The 19,284-nt window shown below is 41.3% G+C and overlaps 3 protein-coding genes across 7 annotated transcripts; 1 reads left to right on the top strand and 2 right to left on the bottom strand.

Moving 5' to 3' along the window:
• Window positions 1-170: 170 nt before the first annotated feature.
• On the bottom strand, window positions 171-3,480 carry IKKepsilon (I-kappaB kinase epsilon). The gene is made up of 4 exons (XM_018032370.2): window positions 2,339-3,480; window positions 1,102-2,281; window positions 843-1,044; window positions 171-777 (listed from the first exon to the last, which is right to left on the bottom strand). Exons 1-4 carry the CDS (start codon window positions 2,760-2,762, stop codon window positions 340-342), a joined length of 2,244 nt encoding a protein of 747 aa, XP_017887859.1. The 5' UTR covers window positions 2,763-3,480; the 3' UTR covers window positions 171-339.
• A 131-nt stretch (window positions 3,481-3,611) lies between these two features.
• On the top strand, window positions 3,612-12,039 carry LOC108629644 (pregnancy zone protein). 2 transcript variants are annotated; one of them, XM_018032427.2, is made up of 25 exons: window positions 3,612-3,799; window positions 3,915-4,075; window positions 4,954-5,195; window positions 5,259-5,375; window positions 5,446-5,612; window positions 5,671-5,779; window positions 5,856-6,089; window positions 6,153-6,389; window positions 6,472-6,794; window positions 6,864-7,228; window positions 7,351-7,445; window positions 7,521-7,635; window positions 7,720-7,852; window positions 7,949-8,177; window positions 8,266-8,471; window positions 8,546-8,895; window positions 9,018-9,250; window positions 9,308-9,559; window positions 9,632-10,021; window positions 10,078-10,309; window positions 10,380-10,552; window positions 10,623-10,958; window positions 11,022-11,079; window positions 11,164-11,391; window positions 11,526-12,039. In XM_018032427.2, exons 1-25 carry the CDS (start codon window positions 3,720-3,722, stop codon window positions 11,729-11,731), a joined length of 5,271 nt encoding a protein of 1,756 aa, XP_017887916.1. In that variant the 5' UTR covers window positions 3,612-3,719; the 3' UTR covers window positions 11,732-12,039. The 2 variants fall into 2 exon arrangements, with proteins under 2 accessions (XP_017887916.1, XP_017887917.1); XM_018032428.1 differs by having other exon boundaries at window positions 3,720-3,799; window positions 10,623-10,955.
• On the bottom strand, window positions 11,855-19,258 carry LOC108629645 (MTSS1-like protein). 4 transcript variants are annotated; one of them, XM_018032429.2, is made up of 12 exons: window positions 18,444-19,258; window positions 17,684-17,745; window positions 17,456-17,614; window positions 17,308-17,399; window positions 16,964-17,238; window positions 16,586-16,885; window positions 16,273-16,401; window positions 15,984-16,137; window positions 15,604-15,897; window positions 15,391-15,530; window positions 14,966-15,333; window positions 11,855-14,901 (listed from the first exon to the last, which is right to left on the bottom strand). In XM_018032429.2, the coding sequence occupies exons 1-12, from the start codon at window positions 18,513-18,515 to the stop codon at window positions 14,250-14,252; spliced, it is 2,697 nt and encodes an 898-aa protein (XP_017887918.1). In that variant the 5' UTR covers window positions 18,516-19,258; the 3' UTR covers window positions 11,855-14,249. The 4 variants fall into 4 exon arrangements, with proteins under 4 accessions (XP_017887918.1, XP_017887919.1, XP_017887920.1 ...); XM_018032430.2 differs by having other exon boundaries at window positions 15,984-16,053; XM_018032431.2 differs by lacking the exon at window positions 16,273-16,401.
• Window positions 19,259-19,284: the final 26 nt, after the last annotated feature.

Genomic DNA, 19,284 nt, shown 5'->3' with positions numbered 1-19,284 from the left:
TATACATATATATGCACACACACATGCTCTCAAACCTTTTTACTATACAAACGTACTTATAAAAAAGAAATCGTATATTTAATATCTTATTTCCTCGTGCAAAAAAGTAAATTATTTTTTCTGTCAGGTTTGTATATACGAATGATAAGTAAATTACTAACCGTTATGTATTAAAGCTCATCTATCTTCTTCATAGAAGAAATGTGAATGTACATTCTTTTATATACAACTGTTTTAGATACATTTCTTATTTAAACGAAATATTACGAATAAAAGTTTGAAATATTACTGTCAGTCTTAGTCTCGTCAAATATATAACAGAAACTAATCACGCTCTTGCTAAAGTGACGTGTATTCGGAATCGTCCGTATCGGGCAAACTGTCAACCGTTGATAAACGGTCGAGTTGATCTATCAGCGCACCGTTCGCATACAGAATCATTGCAATTTGTTCCTGCACAACACAAATATTTTTCCATTTCTTTGTACTTTCTTGGGCAGGTAAATTTGTCCTCTCGGTAGTTTTTATTTTCTCCGGGAATCTATCCACTAAATGCAAGAAGTTCTCGTAACGTTCTTTACTCTCTTGAGACAAACGATACGAGTACGTCTCTAACACGCGTACATAATTCTCTACGTCCTTGTCCAAGATTTGAGTTTGCAAGAAAACTGTTTGGGCCATTTTATACCAATCGGCAACGCACTCCCACCGACTCCTTGTAGCAGGTACGCAAAACGTTTCAAGAAGAGCTTTAATTCTTTGACCCGTGGACGTCACCTACAGATAAACGTAAAGACATTAGAAATGTAATACACCACATTTGGTCTCTAATCGCCAAGTACCTTCATTCGTTCCAAAATATGAAATTGTTCGTCGTTGTACGTAAGATTACGAGTAGCCCTGTCTCTCAGTAAATGCTGCCAGCCGTCTCGTAAACGATCAACTAGAATCGCAGCTTTTTGGCTTGATTTATTCGCGCATGGACACCATAATCCGTGAATGATACTGTCCCATCCTCCGCGTAAACTTCCCTCTTTCACATACCTAAGCAGATTGAAACGTCCTTATTCAAACGAATTAAACGTGCATCAGAACAAATACCTTTGATGAAGCTGCACCACTGCAGGAACTAATTCGACCGTAAACTCTTTGCTTTTCAATTCCAAGTCTTTCTTCCAATTCTTCATCTCTAAAGCACTCTGACTCGCAAACTTCCTAGAAACTTGCCAGGCGAGATTCTCGCTTCTTTCCACTGCCGCAGCCGTGTCCTCCACAGCCTTCGTCAATTCCTTCAAGTGCTCACATTTTTCCAACAGTCTCGCAAGCTCCGCCGAGACGAGCCTACTGAAAGCCTCCACCGCGTCCTGCGATAACTTGGTACACACCACTAATTTGTCAATTCTCCTTTTACAGACGTAGCCGACGGAACAAGCTATTTTTGCTTGACTAGCGTCATTCTCGACGGAGATGATGCTCGCGAATACTGGGAATTTAGTCTCCGTTAATTCCGAATCCACAGGTCTATCAACGTTATTGTTCTCCTTGGAGAACAACATCAGTGGCTTGGTCTCGTCTGTATTCGGATAACCCTTCCCAGGGGTCGATTCTTCGACGACGTTAGTTAAAAATGTATCTCCGCATAGAAGTATTTGTGCATGGGGCGCGATATCCGTTTGATCTTGTATGTGCACTTGAAGCGCAGTCAGTTTCTCTTCGGGGTGTAAGAAAACTTTGATCAGACTGCCCTTGTGTATATTAAATATATGAACACGCTTTCTGCAAAGCATGTCCGTCACTTCTGTGAAAAACCGGTCGAAGCTCCATATCTTCTGAGGATCGACTTCAAGTAAACCGGCCAGTAAAGGAGTAACGATCTTTTTCAGACCGACGCTCAGCTGGCAGTTCTGCGGTAATTCTTTGCTCCATTCGATCGGCCCATTATCGGAAGTCTGTACACCGGATATAACACCGGAGGCCTTTTTCGTGATGATATAGAACATTGTTTCTTTATTCCTACGACCACCGAAAGGTCTGAACGGTAAATTTCCCGTAGCCACGTGATACAAAGTCACACCTATGGACCATAGATCCACAGTTGCTCCGAACGTTTTACCAACAGGTTTACGCATAACTGCTCGCTCGTATATGTCCGGGTGCAAGTATTCTTCTGTGCCGTATAAAGACACAAACTGTTGATCCTCTTGTAATTCTCTGGCAGCACCAAAGTCGGTGAGCTTGTAAATCGTGCTACCATCATCAGCAATGAACTTCATTATATTGCCTAATAGAAAAATGTATTCAATACTTCATTCAAGTTTGCTCTTTCTTCTCGTCTTACCTGGTTTCAAATCTCGATGTACCAAATTGTTATCCCGCAAATGCTTCATCCCAGCAGTTAAATGTTCTAAAACTAGCAAGAACTCGCTTTCGGCTAATCCGTAAGTGTTCTCCGGGTCGTCGAGGATGTTGAAGAGGCTGCCTCCGGTGCACAGCTCCATGACAATCACCGTGCCACGACCGTCTTGCTCTTCCTCGATCGCCAGCAGCTGAACGATGTTCTCATGATTTACCTTCTTGAGGACTTCGAATTCCCGCATCCGCACGTCGTGCGGACGCAGATGACTCAGCTGGTTGAATGTCTTCACGGCAACGGGTTCCCCGTTGTTCTTATTCACCCCTTGGAAAACCGCACCGGTGGCACCCTTGCCGAGAACGCTAGTCGTGCACCAAACGAAATTCGTCGACCCCCGTAAAAATGACATTTTCACAATTCGTAATCTAGCTTCGAGATCCTTTACAGGTAGGTAACCTTACTTAATAACAATAATTCGTACACTATATATCCTTATGTGTTACGCATATTACGAAGCTGTGGAGGATTCAAGATTCGAGACAAAATCGTTCCATGAGGCGTTACTTTAATTCTTACACGAGTAACTGAATTATACGTCTTCCCGTGATACTAATAACGCAAACACAATGCGCAGTGCCAATGCCATTCGTGATGCACAGCTGACTTTCGGACGAGCTGAATGCAATGGGAGGGAGAGCGCGATAGATCGTATTTTGAAAATCCTCAAGTATATCAAGAATTATTTTATAAACTCTCGACAAATATTTAATCCCATTTATTTAATTAATTCTATTTCTGCGGAGCTTTAAGATCCATTAGTTCCGTGCCATATATCATCGGTCGTACTTAAATACTGAACAATTAGAAAATTAAAAAGAGCAAAAGTTCGCTTCCATTTTGCATTCTGCAGTAATGATAAGAAAATAGAAAGTTAGTAATATGAGAATATTTAGATGTTAGTAAGCTGCATGATAACACGGGGTCACCGAGTAGAAGATTACAAACATTGAATCATTTCATCATAGACATATAAAGAACAACGTATGCACAGAATAATTTATTTACAAAGATAGATAATCAGTGAATAAAAAGTTCGGATACATTTGCGTTAAACTTGATAAAGCGAAATAGGAGAAAATCGAATGTGTCTCGCGTTCTAATCGCTATCAGCGGGACGTTTAACCCTTCTCCTTACAAATGCAGGGGATTAATAAGAGGGTCCGAACGAATATCGTTTCTTCAGTCTGCGCGCAGCTACGCGTACACGCTTCTCTTTATAGCGGCGAAACAATTCAAGCATGCTCGTAAACGTGATTCATCGAATATAGATCTTTGTGAAAAAGTGCGATTATTTATTCTGTTAAAAATGGACAAATTAGTGACCTTGTTAGTCATCCTTATTTATTCACTGGGACTCTCGCATGGATCTAAATCGGTTACGAATCGGTAATAGAAACTTTACAAAGTGTACATTTTTCAACCGGATGCAAAGCGCAGATGTTAGAAAGAAGCGCGAGGATGCGAGGAAGTCGGCGAGTGTAGAATTATATTTTGCTTTTAGGGGGTACTTGTTCACGGCTCCGAGAAACCTGTTAGCCGGCGAGACGGTCAGCGGGTGCCTTTCTTTGCACAATTTAAAGCCTCCGGCTTACGTTACGTTACAACTGTTGAATTCCTGGGACAAGGAATTAATAGCTAGCACTAACATCCTCGTAAACACAAGTAGGTAATTACAGAAATGTAATGAAAGTAAAATAAACCAAGCGAGATAGGAAAACTTGTACGAAGAATTCGAAAGTCGTTATTAATCTTATTAATAAGACGCGATCCGTGAATATTTTGCTGATTCATTCGTCGAACGTAGACCCCTGGCTCATCGTATCGTCTGTAACGTACATGTGTCTGCTATCATTTCGATAAGCTTGCAAGTAAAACACGAGTGCAATTTCGTTCAATAAAACAGACTTAGAAACGCTTGATTCAAGCATCTCTTGAAGTAACTGTTTCAAAACTATTTCGATCATCGCGTTTTACAGTGTGTTCTTTCGCGTTCAATCCGGCAGCGACGAATTTTGTTTGCGCCAGGACTACTGCTTCTTTTTCTCACGTCCGTGCAGACTTCGATGAAGAGAAGGCGGCGTGCAACATGCGGCGTATAAACCGGTCTGGTAGTCCTGGCCTAAACAAATCGTAAATTGAAATTGTCGTTACTTCCTGCGGGGGAACTAAATTGGCCAATTCCCTCCTGGAAAGGAAATAAGCAATCGTTGGAATAACATGGGAAACCCTTTATCATATAATTATTATATTACATAGAGTGAACATTGATCATTCAGTCGAATGAACAAATACATCGGTTTTGCCAAAAATCATGTTCGTCGATCGAATTGATCTAATGGGATTAATCAAAAGTATTCAGAAAATAATGGATATTTAACTGTGGGAACAATTAGATAAATCGGCGTGCTTTTTAATTAGATTAACTTCTCGGTGCGTGTAGCAATTTAACGATTAAGGGCATTCTTCTGCGTGAATGCCGTTTAATATAATGATAGCCCTGGGTAATCAATAGCAATCACGTTAATTGCCACTTTTTAAAGGCGTAGAGATATGCATGCCGTTGGAGATACCGTGGACGCCGTATTTTCGAGGCTTCCTTCGATTAAAAATCAAATTCGACAAGTACCCTTCTTACGTGGTCGAAGAAGAAAAAGAAGTTGTGATCGTGCACGATTCCGTGATGACGTTCGTCGAAACTGATAAAGTAATTTACAAGCCCGGCCAGGATGTGAACATCAGAATTCTCATGCTCAGACACAATTTGAAGCCTTGGAAGGAACCGGTAAGACGACAAAATTTATCTATTACGTCGGAGGATTAATTATGTTCGTTGTTACTTCCAAAGATCCCGAAGGTATGGATTGAAAATCCGTCGGAAGTGAGGGTCGCGGAATGGAGGAACGTTAATACAGAGAACGGATTGGTACAATTGAAATTTCCACTTTCTCCAGAACCCAGCTCGGTAAAATTAATAAATTACGTTATATTAAAAGATATATTTAGGCGAACTTAAACAAATGTTACGTATGCAGGGGACTTGGAACATAAAAGTAGAAAAAATAGCAGCGGTCCCCGGGTTGATTCATACAACCAAATTTGAAGTGGACAAATACGTTCTTCCACGATTTCAAATAACGATCAATTCGCCGGAATATATTCTGATGGACGCGCAAGACATGACTTGGAACATCTGTGTCAGGTAACATAATCGCGACATCATGTTTTATACGTTCTTATACCTTCGTTCTTTTAAACAGGTACACTTACGGTAAACCCGTGAAAGGTACTTTATTACTGAAATTGACCCCGCAAACTCCGAGCTGGGAAAGAAAGCCGCATCTCCCGGCAATACGTTACGAAACGGAAGTACGATCTTTGTTTAGGTCATTTAACGAGACGCAAAAGTGTGCACTTACCTGAATTACGATATGTATAATTTTAGTTTGACAAACCGGATGGTTGCACCGACTTTGTTCTTTCTGGGACGGTCTTGGGATTGGCCCACTGGCAAGCGGATCCGAACAACGTCGTTCTCGTAGCAGAGTTCACGGAAGCCGGTACCGGCGTAGTAGAAACTACGATTAGTCGGACAGTGGTGATGCACGAGGCTCTCAAGTTGGAATTCGAGAATTATACGCCGAAATACTTTAAACTAGGCTTGCCTTATCACGGAAAAGTAAATGACTTTATTTAAAAAATCGCTAAGGTCTTTGATAAACACTTTGTGTTCGCTTAACAGCTACGAGTTTTGCAACATGACAACACGCCCATGCCGAACATAAAGATTCAGGTTTGCATGAAAGTACTTGGAGAGATTAAGTTGAAGGCGATCGAATGCCGTGACTTTATGTCTTCCACCGATGGCTTCGTCGATTTCATCGTACCACCGCAGGATGACAAAAATATAGATCTGTTAACTTTCGTCGCCACCGCCATTGATTATCCAACAAAATATTATACGGAGCAACGTTGGAGAGTAGGTAACATTAATAATACATGTTGATCGAGACATAAAGGAATTACAAGTTTTGCAATCTGGCGTACACGTTTTCTCGTAGGTCTTAATGAATCAACCATCGGCGACCGCCTATGTGAATCCCTGGTATTCACCGTCGGATAGTTACTTAACGGTGGCTAGAGGAAATCAACCGATCGTATGCGGCGAGAAGTATTCCTTCAATGTCATGTACACGGTACCTCCTAACATGACCGATTTCATTTCTTTCCACTATTCGATCAACTCGAAGAGTAGTATTTTAATTTACGGCCACGTGAAACATAAGCCGACTCACGATACGATTTTAAATTACTCGGAATTTCGCAATCTACTGGATACCGTTGAATCGACTAACAAAACTGACGTATATCCCATGGTGCACAGGTAATTAATCTTCGTGCATATTTTTAAAATGATTATATGTATAATTATTATTGTCTACTTTGTTGTCAGATTTCCTTTGAGCGTTAAAGTGACGCCAAGCATGGCTCCAGTATCGGAATTGTTACTTTATTATGTGAAATCCGATGGTGAGATTGTGGCGACCACTTATACGATTGAGGTCGGTCACTGTTTCGAGAATAAAGTGAAAACCGCTTGGCATACCGACGTACAAACACCTGGATCGAAAACTCAATATCACGTTGAAGCTGCTCCGTGGTCCCTTTGCGGAATCTCTGTGGTAGATAAGTCGACGATATTCTTGGGTAAATCGCAATCGAATCTGATCAACGCTACGGGCACGTTCCATCAGCTCAGAAAATACCATCCGAGCCCGAAGCCTTCCTCTTACATGGACTCGTGGCGTGATTGCAAACGTATGTTTCAAATAAGTACAAAGTAAATCAATTAAATTCGTATAAGACAATTTTTAACGAAATAAAATAACGATCAATTCTTACGATTTAACTTAAAAATTTGTTTGATACGATGTCGCTAGAAAGAAACGGCACTGACTTGCCATCGCGCAGACGGAAAAAGGCAATATCGTACGACAGGAGTATCAATTACGTGGACGCCATGCAAGCCTTCAACGTAAGATTTATAATTGAACAAGAGAAACCGTATTCTTTATAGATTTTTTTTTGTATAGAGTTCAATTTTTCGTAGGACTTCGGAGTGATCGCGATGAGCGATTTAACATTGGTGACACGGCCGTGTCCGCCGAAACGCGGTGGGATCCAACATACGGTTGAGCTCAATTCTGAATTGCCCGATTTCTCCGGTCACTTTTTATCAACAAACTAATGTGTAATCTTCAACAAACTCGCACAGAATATTAAATATCTTTTTATTTTCCTAACGATAGATATCCCGATGATAGATTCCGCGGTCGCTGCAGCTGCGATTGGAGTCGCGTATAACGACCAGCTTCTGGATCAAACGGCTAAGCTTAGATCTTACTTTCCCGAAACCTGGTTGTGGACACTCACGCCCACTGGGTACAATTATTTATTCGAATAATCGCAGAAATATAATATCGAATCTCTGGCTCGAGCAAATGTTTAATTAAATATTGAATAAATTCGTTTTCATAGAAAGGAAGGTAAAGCAACGATAGATTGTACTCTACCGGACACTATCACGGATTGGGTCGGGTATACGACGTGCATCTCGCCTGTCCACGGTCTGGGAATAGCACCCCCGACCACTATAACAGCGTTCCAAGTGTTTTTCCTGGACTACCGCTTACCTTACAGCGTGAAACGCGGTGAAATGATGCGGCTGAAAGCCTCCCTCTTCAACTATATGAACCACAGCTTACCCGTAAGTATGTCGATTAAAAATATATAAGCTAAAAAAAATTATACCGCGAACTGTAAGCGCATGTACGAGAACGGAATTTCAAATGCAGGTAAAAATTAAGTTGGACGAAATAGCCGGGATCGATTTGCATTTGTCGGATCCGAACGTCTCGTTCTGTGTGAAACCAAGGGACAGTATCGTTCACGAGTTTGTACTCAGACCACGAATACTCGGTGAAGTTAACATAACGGTTTCAGCTTCTATAGACGAGAGCTACTCCGAACCATGTGGTCCGGAAACCTTGTTATATACTCGGTAAATAAAATTGTGCCAATAAAAGATCGCAATGTTATAATAAAATATACGAAAACGTTCGATTGATTTTTAAGGGATATAATCGTGAAACCGATCTTGATTCTACCGGAGGGTTTCCCCGTGGAGAAAACGGAATCGTCGCTCGTCTGTCCAAAGGATTTCGCCGATGACTCCGCGTTCGTTTGGGAATTGACGTTGCCCGAGGACGTGATACCGGACAGCGGGAGAGCGTATTTAAATCTGATAGGAGATATATTGGGTCCGGCGTTGGAAAATTTGGACAAACTCGTGGAGCTACCGAAAGGCTGCGGTGAACAGAACATGATATTGTTTGTTCCAAACATACACGTGATCAAGTATTTGGACGCGATCAAAGTCGATAATCACGTGCTCCGAGCGAAAGCCATTGGAAACATGGAGAAAGGTATTGTCCATCAAGTTCTCAGCTTATGAGAAATTGAATTATGCGACGAAATTAAAAAGATGAAATGCACACAGTAATGTTTACAGGAATAAAAGAAATCTTTTCGTTTTTATTTGATTTAGGATATCAGAGGGAACTGAATTATAGACTCGCGGATGGCTCGTACTCTGCGTTTTCGTCCAGTCAGAGTTCTATATGGCTGACAGCATTCGTCTTAAAGTCGTTCGCTCAAGCACAAAGTTTGATTCACATTGAAGAACGCGAACTCAGACTATCCGTCGAATGGATCAAACAGAAACAGTTAAAAACCGGTTGCTTCGAGGCAATAGGCAACGTCTTTCGCAAACAAATAAAGGTATATTACGTTTTATCGAATGTATATATAAATTGTTGTATCTCGTTCTAACTGTAGGGTGGCCTACACGAGTACGAGGGTTCGTTGCCAGCATTAACAGCATACATCTTAATTGCTCTGGTGGAATCCGGTGTTCCCTTGCCACCGTCCCTTACTAAGAATGCTCTCAACTGTCTTGGGAAAGGAATAGCTAGCAACAATGCTGGCCTGTACACCGAGATTCTCGCCACGTACGCGTTAACGCTACTGGAACACCCGAACGCAAATTCCAGCATGAGATCTCTAATAAATCTCGCTACGAGTCAAAATGTATGAATTCTATAGGAGAAATGATCAAATAATGAGCATAGCACGATATCCCGAAATCTTTTTATGTTGTAGAATCTGCTCTGGTGGGAGGACAAAACTAAACCCTCGAGAAGTTTGAGCATCGAGATGACGGCGTACGCGATTCTGATCCTGGTCAAATTAGGCGGCGAGGAGAATATGATAGTTGCTTTCAAGGCTGTTCGCTGGTTATCGAAACAGAGGAACGCCGAGGGTGGATTCAGTTCTACCCAAGACACGGTCGTTGGTCTCGAAGCTCTCACGAAATACGCTATCGCTGTGCAATCTTCTAACATATTGTCGGTACTGATCACCGCTAAAGAAGTGGAATACGCGTACAAACTGAACAGCGATAATCGCATGGTCCTCACGCAAATCCGTTTGCCCGTTCTACCGACGACCGTCGAAATATTTACTCAGGGCGAAGGCTGTGTTCTGATACAGGTATAAAGATCATCTAGAGAATTATGTATAATTACCAATCTCGACGATCATTCCAGAGCAATATTAAATACAATGTTCCGCACATCGATCATTCCCAAGTATTTGATCTTTCGGTTGGAATCCGCCCTTTTAAATACGAAATCGAGTGTTTGTTACAACAAATTACTATCTGTGCTCGATACACGATGTCAGACGGGGAGAGCAACATGGCCTTGCTGGAAGTTAACATGATCAGCGGCTACATGCCCGACCGAGCGACTCTGAACGCCTTGTTAGATCCATCCTCAAGTAAACTGACGATAAAATAAGAAAATCTTTCCCTAGCTATTTTATACTAATTGAAGCTGATGCGTTACAGAGGTGAAGCGATTCGAAGTGGACCACGATGTCGTAACCATTTACTTTGACAAACTGACCGGCCAAAGCACTTGCATTTCGTTTAACATAATACAAGAATATTTCGTCGATCGTTTAGAACCAGCGAACGTAAAGCTTTACGATTATTATCAACAAGAGCTCACCGTGTCCACTGTAAGTTTTCGGATATCATTCAGTTATCGTTATAAATAATTTGATATGTGATAACAATGAATGCTTTCAGAATTACAAAATCGCTTCAATTTGTAGCAGCGCCGAGCCGATCGATAAACAAGTAACGAATGAGAAAATGCTGTTGGAAGCTACAGATGAGTCGGAGTCCTCGTCGATTAAAATATCAAATTCTCTGCAATCGACTAACGGTTTCGTGATCACCGATCAGGAACTGGAAACTCCCGATGGGATCGAGGGGCCGGTGTGGGTGTACATAAATCCGAATGACGATTATAAGACAGAAACGACTACTACCACCAACGGATTGGCCGATTTCACGACGGCGTACACGATCGAGGATGAGACTGTGCCGCTCGTACAGCCAGAGGACGAGGAGCCTCCGGTGGTAATTTAATTATAAAAGATAAAACGAAGAAGGGGAGCATGAAAGACATATGGTTCGTTGTAGGTGGAGCCGGAGATTGAAATAAAAAACACCACGATGGTGACCGAGACGAACGTTCCGTGTAAGCGAATGTATTTTACAATCTACAACAGTTACACGTACAATTATTGTTTCGTTCACGTTACACATGATTAATCCTTTTCAGCGCCAACGGGAGCCGTGATACAACACTGTCCGGTATGCATGGACAAATTACCGTCTGACATCAGGAACGTTTATTGCTCGGCAAGTAGCGCGGCCAAAGTAGCGATCAGACGATTGCGCAAAGCGAGACTGTTGCTGGATCTGCACGCCGCCCGCCAGGTTCAACGTCTTTACGGCAAGATCGAGTTCACCCTAAGCCCGAATTGCTCCTGTCCACCGCTAGACGATCGTACGTTATTTCTTTTGTTAATTCCCATACCGTGGCGGAGAGTCACGTTGAACCACCCTCTCGATAAACAGTAAACACGATACGACACCGTTTTACAATACGTATTCTCGGTATAAAAAAATATCATCTTACAGCTGGAAGTTTCGCGTTGATCATGAACAAGAACAACGACTTTCTCTCATCCGGGGATCACAAGCAGACGCTCGACGATTCGTTTCATATATACGGTTTACCGTTGGTAAGTGGTATGCCTTGCAAACTGGCAGAGGCGCGAACCTCGTGCTTCAACGAGGAGAACATCCCGTGCACGAACGAGAAGGATTCCTTGGTTTACGGTTGAATTTATCAACGCTCCAATATTCCAAATGACAAATTTTTGATTCCGAGGGTATAATACTATTTCCTTCGCGCAGAGTATATTTATACAGAAATCTTCCTTAGTTCCTTGTTCTCTTTTTTTTTATCTACAAGTATGTTAACCAGTTTATATATGTATAAATAACCATGGGATAAGCTGACGCGTAGCTCGCGCGCAGAGGCGTGTATTATTGCAATTAGTATCCAGGGAACGACAAGCTTCCTTTTTCTATCAAACTGTAAATAAAGTTCTCGATACAATAAATTGATAAGTTACTTGTCATAAATATATATATGCATTTTTTATATTTATATATCGACATGTGAACACGCAGAAAAGCGAATTATCGGTTTTTGTTACACTTTTATTTATTATCTTTGCATCTGGTCTGCTACTGAAATAATTATTACAAATTAACAATCATCTCTTGAACTTTTGCTACATATTAAATATTTTATTACAGCAGATTTTACGATTATCTATTATCTCATTACGGCTTTTTTTTTAATTAGTTATTATCATACTAAGAGCGTTTGTCATTTAATGCTGATCGAGTTGAAACACGTTTCAGCAGAATCTACTATAATAATCATAATCTTTTATTTGCGTTAATATACTATGAGAAGTCTGTATTGTTCTTTTCAGCATTAAATATCAAATCGTGTTATCACTGCAAGTATGTCATCTATTTTTAACCACGCCTATAAACGGTAAAATGCTTGCTCAAAGTAAATAAACTGCTATTAGACTTTAATCACACTAAAAGAAAATGCGCCAGGAATGAAAGGAACGTTAGTTGAACGTCTGTAAATTGGCAGTAGCGTTTTCAGTTCAGTCGGCGTCGTTTCATAAATTATTATTAAGATATTCATTGAAATCGACATTTGTTGGATTCTGTTCGCACGCGGCGGATATCTTAAGAATCCTATGCACAACGATCTGTTCAAAGGAATGGGATAAAACTGCGGTCGATAGTAGTATTCTGTTACATCGCGATCGTAATTTGCAATTATTCGAGATGTAATTATTAAGATGTACGTTCGTCAAAAATCTAACTTGTGTTTTCCCACCGATCTGAGATACACATTTACGTTTAATATTCACCTATATCGGGAACAGTATTGCCCAGGCAGAACGAAACGTTGGCTCTTTTTCATTGGCAGTAGATGCTCGAGCAATTAATAAATGCACAATACCCTCCTCCCCTAGCTCGCCTACATTATAAAACAGTATCGTACAACGCTTAATCTAATGTCGAAAAACACAGTGATACGAAAACTCTGATATGTATTATCAATATGCAAAACGGTAATGTATGGATACGTTCTTACACTGAAAAAATAAAGACTATAGATTAATCAGTATAAAAAGAGAAATGATGTAATCTAAAACACGCGATGTATCCTAAATCGATGTAAAACATTTCGATTTACGGATCTTTCTTGAACAAAAAGAAGAGACGCTAATAATATATAGTAATACTGAATCCGTGCGACACAATATTATTATAGACTGACGTATCGGATAATCCAAGATAGACAGATCTCTATGGAATAATTGGGGCGATATAAAAACCAACTCTAAAATGAAGTTCCACCTGGGCATTAATACTCATACACATTTACGTTCAAATTTTGTCATACCAAATAGTATTAAATTGGTTGACAGAGATGCTACTATTAGAACCTGTACTGGAACACGATACTGAAATGGAGCACGAGAATGCGAATGACGATAATTGTGCTTGTGCGTTTCGTACGTGAAAAATGAAAGACAGGTAATAGAAGTAAAACTGAATTCTTAGATGAAACGATAATATATTAAAAACGAGCTCTATATTAAATTATATATGCAGATTCGATATCTCTTTTCTTTACTAAACCGTTGCTAAGGTATCGTTAAATCAGTCAGGTGCCCTGTGTTACTGGCAAGTATCGGGCATTAGTATCAACTTAATTTAGTCGGAATTAAAATAATATATAAATATACTATTTTAGTTTATAAATATATTATTCAAATCTTATACTCGTTAATTATTAATTACGCGTAAGAATGTAATATATAATGTAATATATACGACCGGGCTCTCTCTAATTAAACAATTAAGATAAGTTACGTTATCTTCACGACCCGAATTCATTTATATTATATCCGTATATTATAACACACGCATTAAAATATACATATTAAGGATGGATTTAATATAGAGCTTGCCTTTTCTAAATCATTTTAATCGAACTAATCCTAGTATTAATAGATTCGTGTAATGACTTCACTTTGCGATTCAATATGACTTTAGCGCAAAGTCAGTCCAACTGATTATGAATTAATGAATGTACGTTCGTAAAGGTACGCATGATGCACGACCACCTTGTCTAGTGACGCACGTAAATGTATTCTTCAAACTCGACGATGCATCGCTACGTTCAATGCGAACGGAAGCAAGTTAAACGCATCGAAGATTGCAGAGGAACTTGCACAAACATCAGTATTATAATACTCAATAAATTTTCGGTGCCGAACGATCGTTGATGGGACCACTCGTCTTCCTCAGTGAGGTACCTTTTCGTATTTGATCCATCAGGGAATCCCTGACTTGCAAGGGATCCATGATGGGCACGCGATTGCCCATTATACGTCTGACGCTCGCGGATCTACTCGTTGTATTATTACCTTGCAACGTTTGCTGCTGCTGCGCCAATTTGGCGTTCAACGTTTCAAGAAAACCCGACGATGTTTTAGTATTCTTACTTGACTGTTGATCGATCGAATGCTTTCTAACTGATTTCGGGCTACTACTTGTATTGTTGCCACTCGTGGCGTTGTTACCTGTACTGTTGATCAACTTCGCGCTGAGCACCGCCATGAAGCTCTGACCGACGCCTCCAGGGCCTTGGCCTTGAATATTTACACCCGTACTAACGGTGGTCACTTGCGTGGTGTTCGAGCTACGTTCTTGAGAAGCCGAACGAATGGCCGCGCAAGAGCGTTCTACGGAGGATCGAGTTACTTGGAGCACAGTATTATGCGGCAGCGTAGCGGAAGAATTATGCGTTTGTGCCTGGCCCGTAGCCTTCCGCAGAAGAGAAGGGCTAGCAGGCGTGTGTCGCAATTCTGTAAGGGTCCTTACTGTCTCCGACACAGAGATAGATCTGCGACATAATACACATATTGCATAAGTATTGATCACGTTGAACATTTTACTCTGTTCCTTACCGTTGAGGAGTAGGACTGGCTGTCGGTGAGGAACCTTCCAACAGAAATGCCGGCGGTGGTGGAAGATTTTCTGTTTCGTCGCAAGTAGTGTCAGCACGTTCATCGTTGGGCCCCGACGAAGGAGTAGTGAATGTGGCAGTTATAATAGTCGACGTTCGCCTTGTCGGCGGTGGAGGTTTGTTCGCTTGCTGCATCGATCCCCTGCGAACCGTCAAAGTGGACGCAGCACCAGGTACGTTCCAAGCGTTCTCGCTCTGATTATGAAGCGAATGTGAATGCGGTAAAGTTGTCTGACTTCCATATCCGCTGCTGGATTCGACGCTCGATTCCGATGTCTGACTCCCACCGTCTTTCTCCGTAACTTCGGTCTGTGAATATATTTATGTGAACCTCTGGAATCTTAAAAACCCCGTTATCGACCGTACCTTTTCGGTTCCAGGCACCGAGAGCGACGCAGGAGGCGGTGGTAACGGTAACTGCATCTCCTGAGCGCGGCTCGCAGCCAGACTCGCTAATTCGTGCATATTAACATACATCGGCTGCTGAAGTTGATGAGTTGCCAATTCTACGTTCCATCAATGAAACAGTATATCAATTTCCACGAATATATAAACGATTGATAAAAGAATGATGTATACCTTTGGCTAAATGCGCTGGCAACGGTAATTTCGGTTTTCCTCGAGGACTTCCAGGAGGTTCATTTTTAACCGGAACCGACGGACGTTCTAGACTGGAACATCTGTTCGGTATAGGAGGACGATTACTACCATTATTTCTACGCAATTGTACTCTGGACGCTTGTTGATTGGAGGAAGAACATGACGAGGAAGAAGAAACTGGAGAAGCGGGTTGACTATGACAACAGCCACTATTATCCGGAGCTTGGAATGTGTAGACACTGAGTGCTGGTCTTTGATGGCCTTTCTCATAAGCTACAACAACAAGTGGCGTCGCGTTAACATACAATTAATCATTCTATCTTTTAATAAACACGAGTCTTTTTCAACAATCATCTTACCAGAGGAGATCGTGTGGGGCCGTTCGTTGACAGCGTTCTGATTTTGCCTGTCGAATTGTACCGATGTTTCCTGTAAGTCAGGCCAAGTAGCAGTAGTTACGGGTCTTGTTGTGGTACCAGTATTTTTATTAGTTTGAGAGAAGACATTCGATACCTAGGACAACACAATTTCACTTCAACGTCATAACGAGGATGTGTACGCCGAGAGGTGCGATGTTTCTCTATTTAATATTGCAAATAAAAAAGAAAAACGATGTGCTGGCGGACATCTAGTTTCTAGCAACGTTACCTGATGCTCGGAGATCGGTTGAGTGTACAACGTGTCCTGGGAGGTGAAGCCTGAGTCGCGGGAACTACCATTTACCAAGTGGCGCAGCGTCATCAAACCGCTGATGCTGGAGGGCCTGACACCGACAGGCTACAACGAGTATAACATCGACTACCACATACACTAAGCCAACGCCGAGCAGCGTTCATGCTACGATCTATTGGCTACTTGGTTGTGCGTAAAACTAATATGCCATGCATTATAAAAGAACGACATTCTTGATGAAATGAACAAGCGAATGAAAAATGACGTCGAGCTCGGTGATCTTCTTTACCTGCGAAAGTGATCTGTGCCAAGGATGTCCGGATGGACTCGGGTGGCTTTTGCAAGAACCGCTGCTGCTACTTGTTAAAGAACTGATTGAACACATTGAACTTTTCCTAGATCCAAGCGATAAGGAAGGGCTCGAGGGTGGAGTAGCGAGAGACCACTGTGTTACGTCGCAACCTTTTATGTCGGTTATCACTTGTTCCGATGCCGGTGGCAAGTGATGCGGAGAAGCTGCGTGTCGTTGCAATTGATCAGAGACTTCTTGCAGGTGTGTCAACTCCATTAACATCGCAATTTCTTCGTCCTACGTATTTTTTTTTAGAGTTTCATTTCATATTCAATCGTTGATACCTCAGCAATCGTAATTAAATTATGTACTAACGAGCACTGGTTTCAAAAATCTGGCAAGGAGACAGTATCTTCCTCTCTCTTCCAGCAAAGCCGCGCGAACGGCCTTCCTTTCTGTCTCTTCCAAACTTAAACGTTTCTCTTGAACAACGGCAGCTGAAGATTCTAACATTCGAGTTAATTCGATATCTCCTGACGCTGCATGTCCTTGCGACTGCGCTTGTAATTGACCCTTACGCGCCTTCTTCTTTTGTAAACGCAACGTATCGGTAGATCGTTTTCTTAACTCTGCTTTTGCTTTTTTGTATTCTGGAAACGGTATCACGAACGTCATAAATTGCCAATGACTACGATATTGAGAATAACTGCAGTGCTAACCTTTGGCATGCTCCTTATCTAAATTTATTAAAGACTTTCTCCAATCTTCCAATTTTTCTTGAAGAGGTAACACCAAGCAATCCATGATAGCGCTAATAAAAATATTCGTTATATTCAAGTATTAAAAATTAACGTAATAAATAATTACCTGGTGAACGACTTCATACGAGTTTCTACCGCTTTATGTCGAAGACAAATCCGCGTTAAAGCAGTTCCAATTTCTTTTGTCGCGCCTCTAGCATTAGTCGCAGCATCAGCAATTTTTTGAAAAGTTTCAAGATATGCAGAAATAGCTAAAATAGCAGCTCTGAAATAATATTAAAAGCGTTGATATTATGATGACGTTTGAAAACCCATAAGAAATCCCATTTATTACCTTAAACACGAATGTAATTTTGTTGCTTTCGAGATTAAATCTTCCCATAGTGGAGTTCCATTCTAAAAATGAATTTTTATGCAAATTATTATTGCGCCAATGCCGTCACAGTTTAATACATTTATCACTAAAGCACGACAACGGCTTACGATATTACTATTACAAAAATACAAGAGGATACAGTGAATGAAACAACGACATACGCCTACCTATCTTTTGTGATTAGATAATTTCATAGTGTGGAAGATCACAATGACTAGAAATCTAAATGGTTATGCAACTATGAATTGTAATCGTACTTTAAAAAATGGAATTTTATATTAGACGTTCGCATGATATATAGATAAGAATTACATTGAATGAGATATTAAACCGATTAATATTGGTTTCTAGCTACGTACATACTTAATCGTGCAAAAATTGAAGGATTATTTCGGTGCTATATCGTAAAACTGGAGCAAGTGTAAATTAGCTAACGTCCTCGTTTTATCGCATCAAATTATCTCGAGCGGTTTCGGAGAGTGATTTTTAGAATCAGGACGATGGAACCATATTTTAAGAAAAGCATGATAGAAAGAACACACGATTTTTTTTCGAGAATACCGATTTCGTGGTATATCTGAATGCTGCATCGACGACGCGTTCGCCTGCATCGTTACTTGTGCAAAGGCAGGGGAGCGTTACAAAAAACAATGAACAGGAAAAAACGCGGTCGTGTAGCAAATATCGTGAAATAACAGAAGGTTGACGATCAATTTACCTTCATGTCAGTTATAATCTGCTGAAAGAGGCCACCCAGTGCACTGCACTCTCTCTCAATTGTTGCATCCATCTTTGACCCGTCCGAAATTTTTTCCTCGCTTGGCCCCGATAAACTTCTTCCGCGTTAGAACAGGAGAACGGCTCGTTTCTTGTCATCCGTGAAGAAACATACAGAATCACCGTGCGAACATTGCTGATTCGTACGACTCGCCATTTTCGCAACGAGGGACAAGTTTCGAAGTGACAAACCAGCCAGGCCAAGTGAAATTGCAACCAAGTACTATCTACTTACGCCCGGACTTTCATATATTATGTCACGAACGAAATCCCGAATTACGTGATCGCTAGGATCATACGATCACTGTTCAACGTTCACAGATGTCTAGAACGATCCGAGATCATAACAACACTGGCTCGAGGTTCGTCGAGGAAGATTGTAAACACTGGGGACGGGATCCGTTTCTCAATAATAGAACGCACTCATCGTCACCGAACAAGTATGGCTTGTCTCGCGCGTCTGCGTCGATTCTGTTTTCCGTCGGGACAGTCGAATATCGGTGCCCCCTACGGCGACCCCGTTCCAGAACTTCAAAACGAGGATTCGGGGTATATCTAATCGTTACTCAGGGTAACGGCTCTCTACCCCCTTAGACAATCACTTCCGGAGTGTCGGCTATTGAAAGAGGACATCCTGCATTGTTACTCGCTCGCTCTGATTGGTCATTCAACCGCGATTATGGGGAAACGTTTACTACACACGGATTCCTATCCTATACATCTCCTGTCACTGTTCCTAGATCTAGAGATTAAACAGAGATTTCTCGATCGTCAAAAAAGGA

The sequence above is a fragment of the Ceratina calcarata genome, unplaced genomic scaffold, assembly GCF_001652005.2.
Source record: "Ceratina calcarata isolate Rehan_Ccalc_2016 unplaced genomic scaffold, ASM165200v1 scaffold579.2, whole genome shotgun sequence".
In the NCBI taxonomy this organism is placed as follows: Eukaryota; Metazoa; Arthropoda; class Insecta; order Hymenoptera; family Apidae; genus Ceratina; species Ceratina calcarata.
Note: the sequence above shows the minus strand (reverse complement) of the source record. Positions and strands in the feature narration are given on the sequence as shown.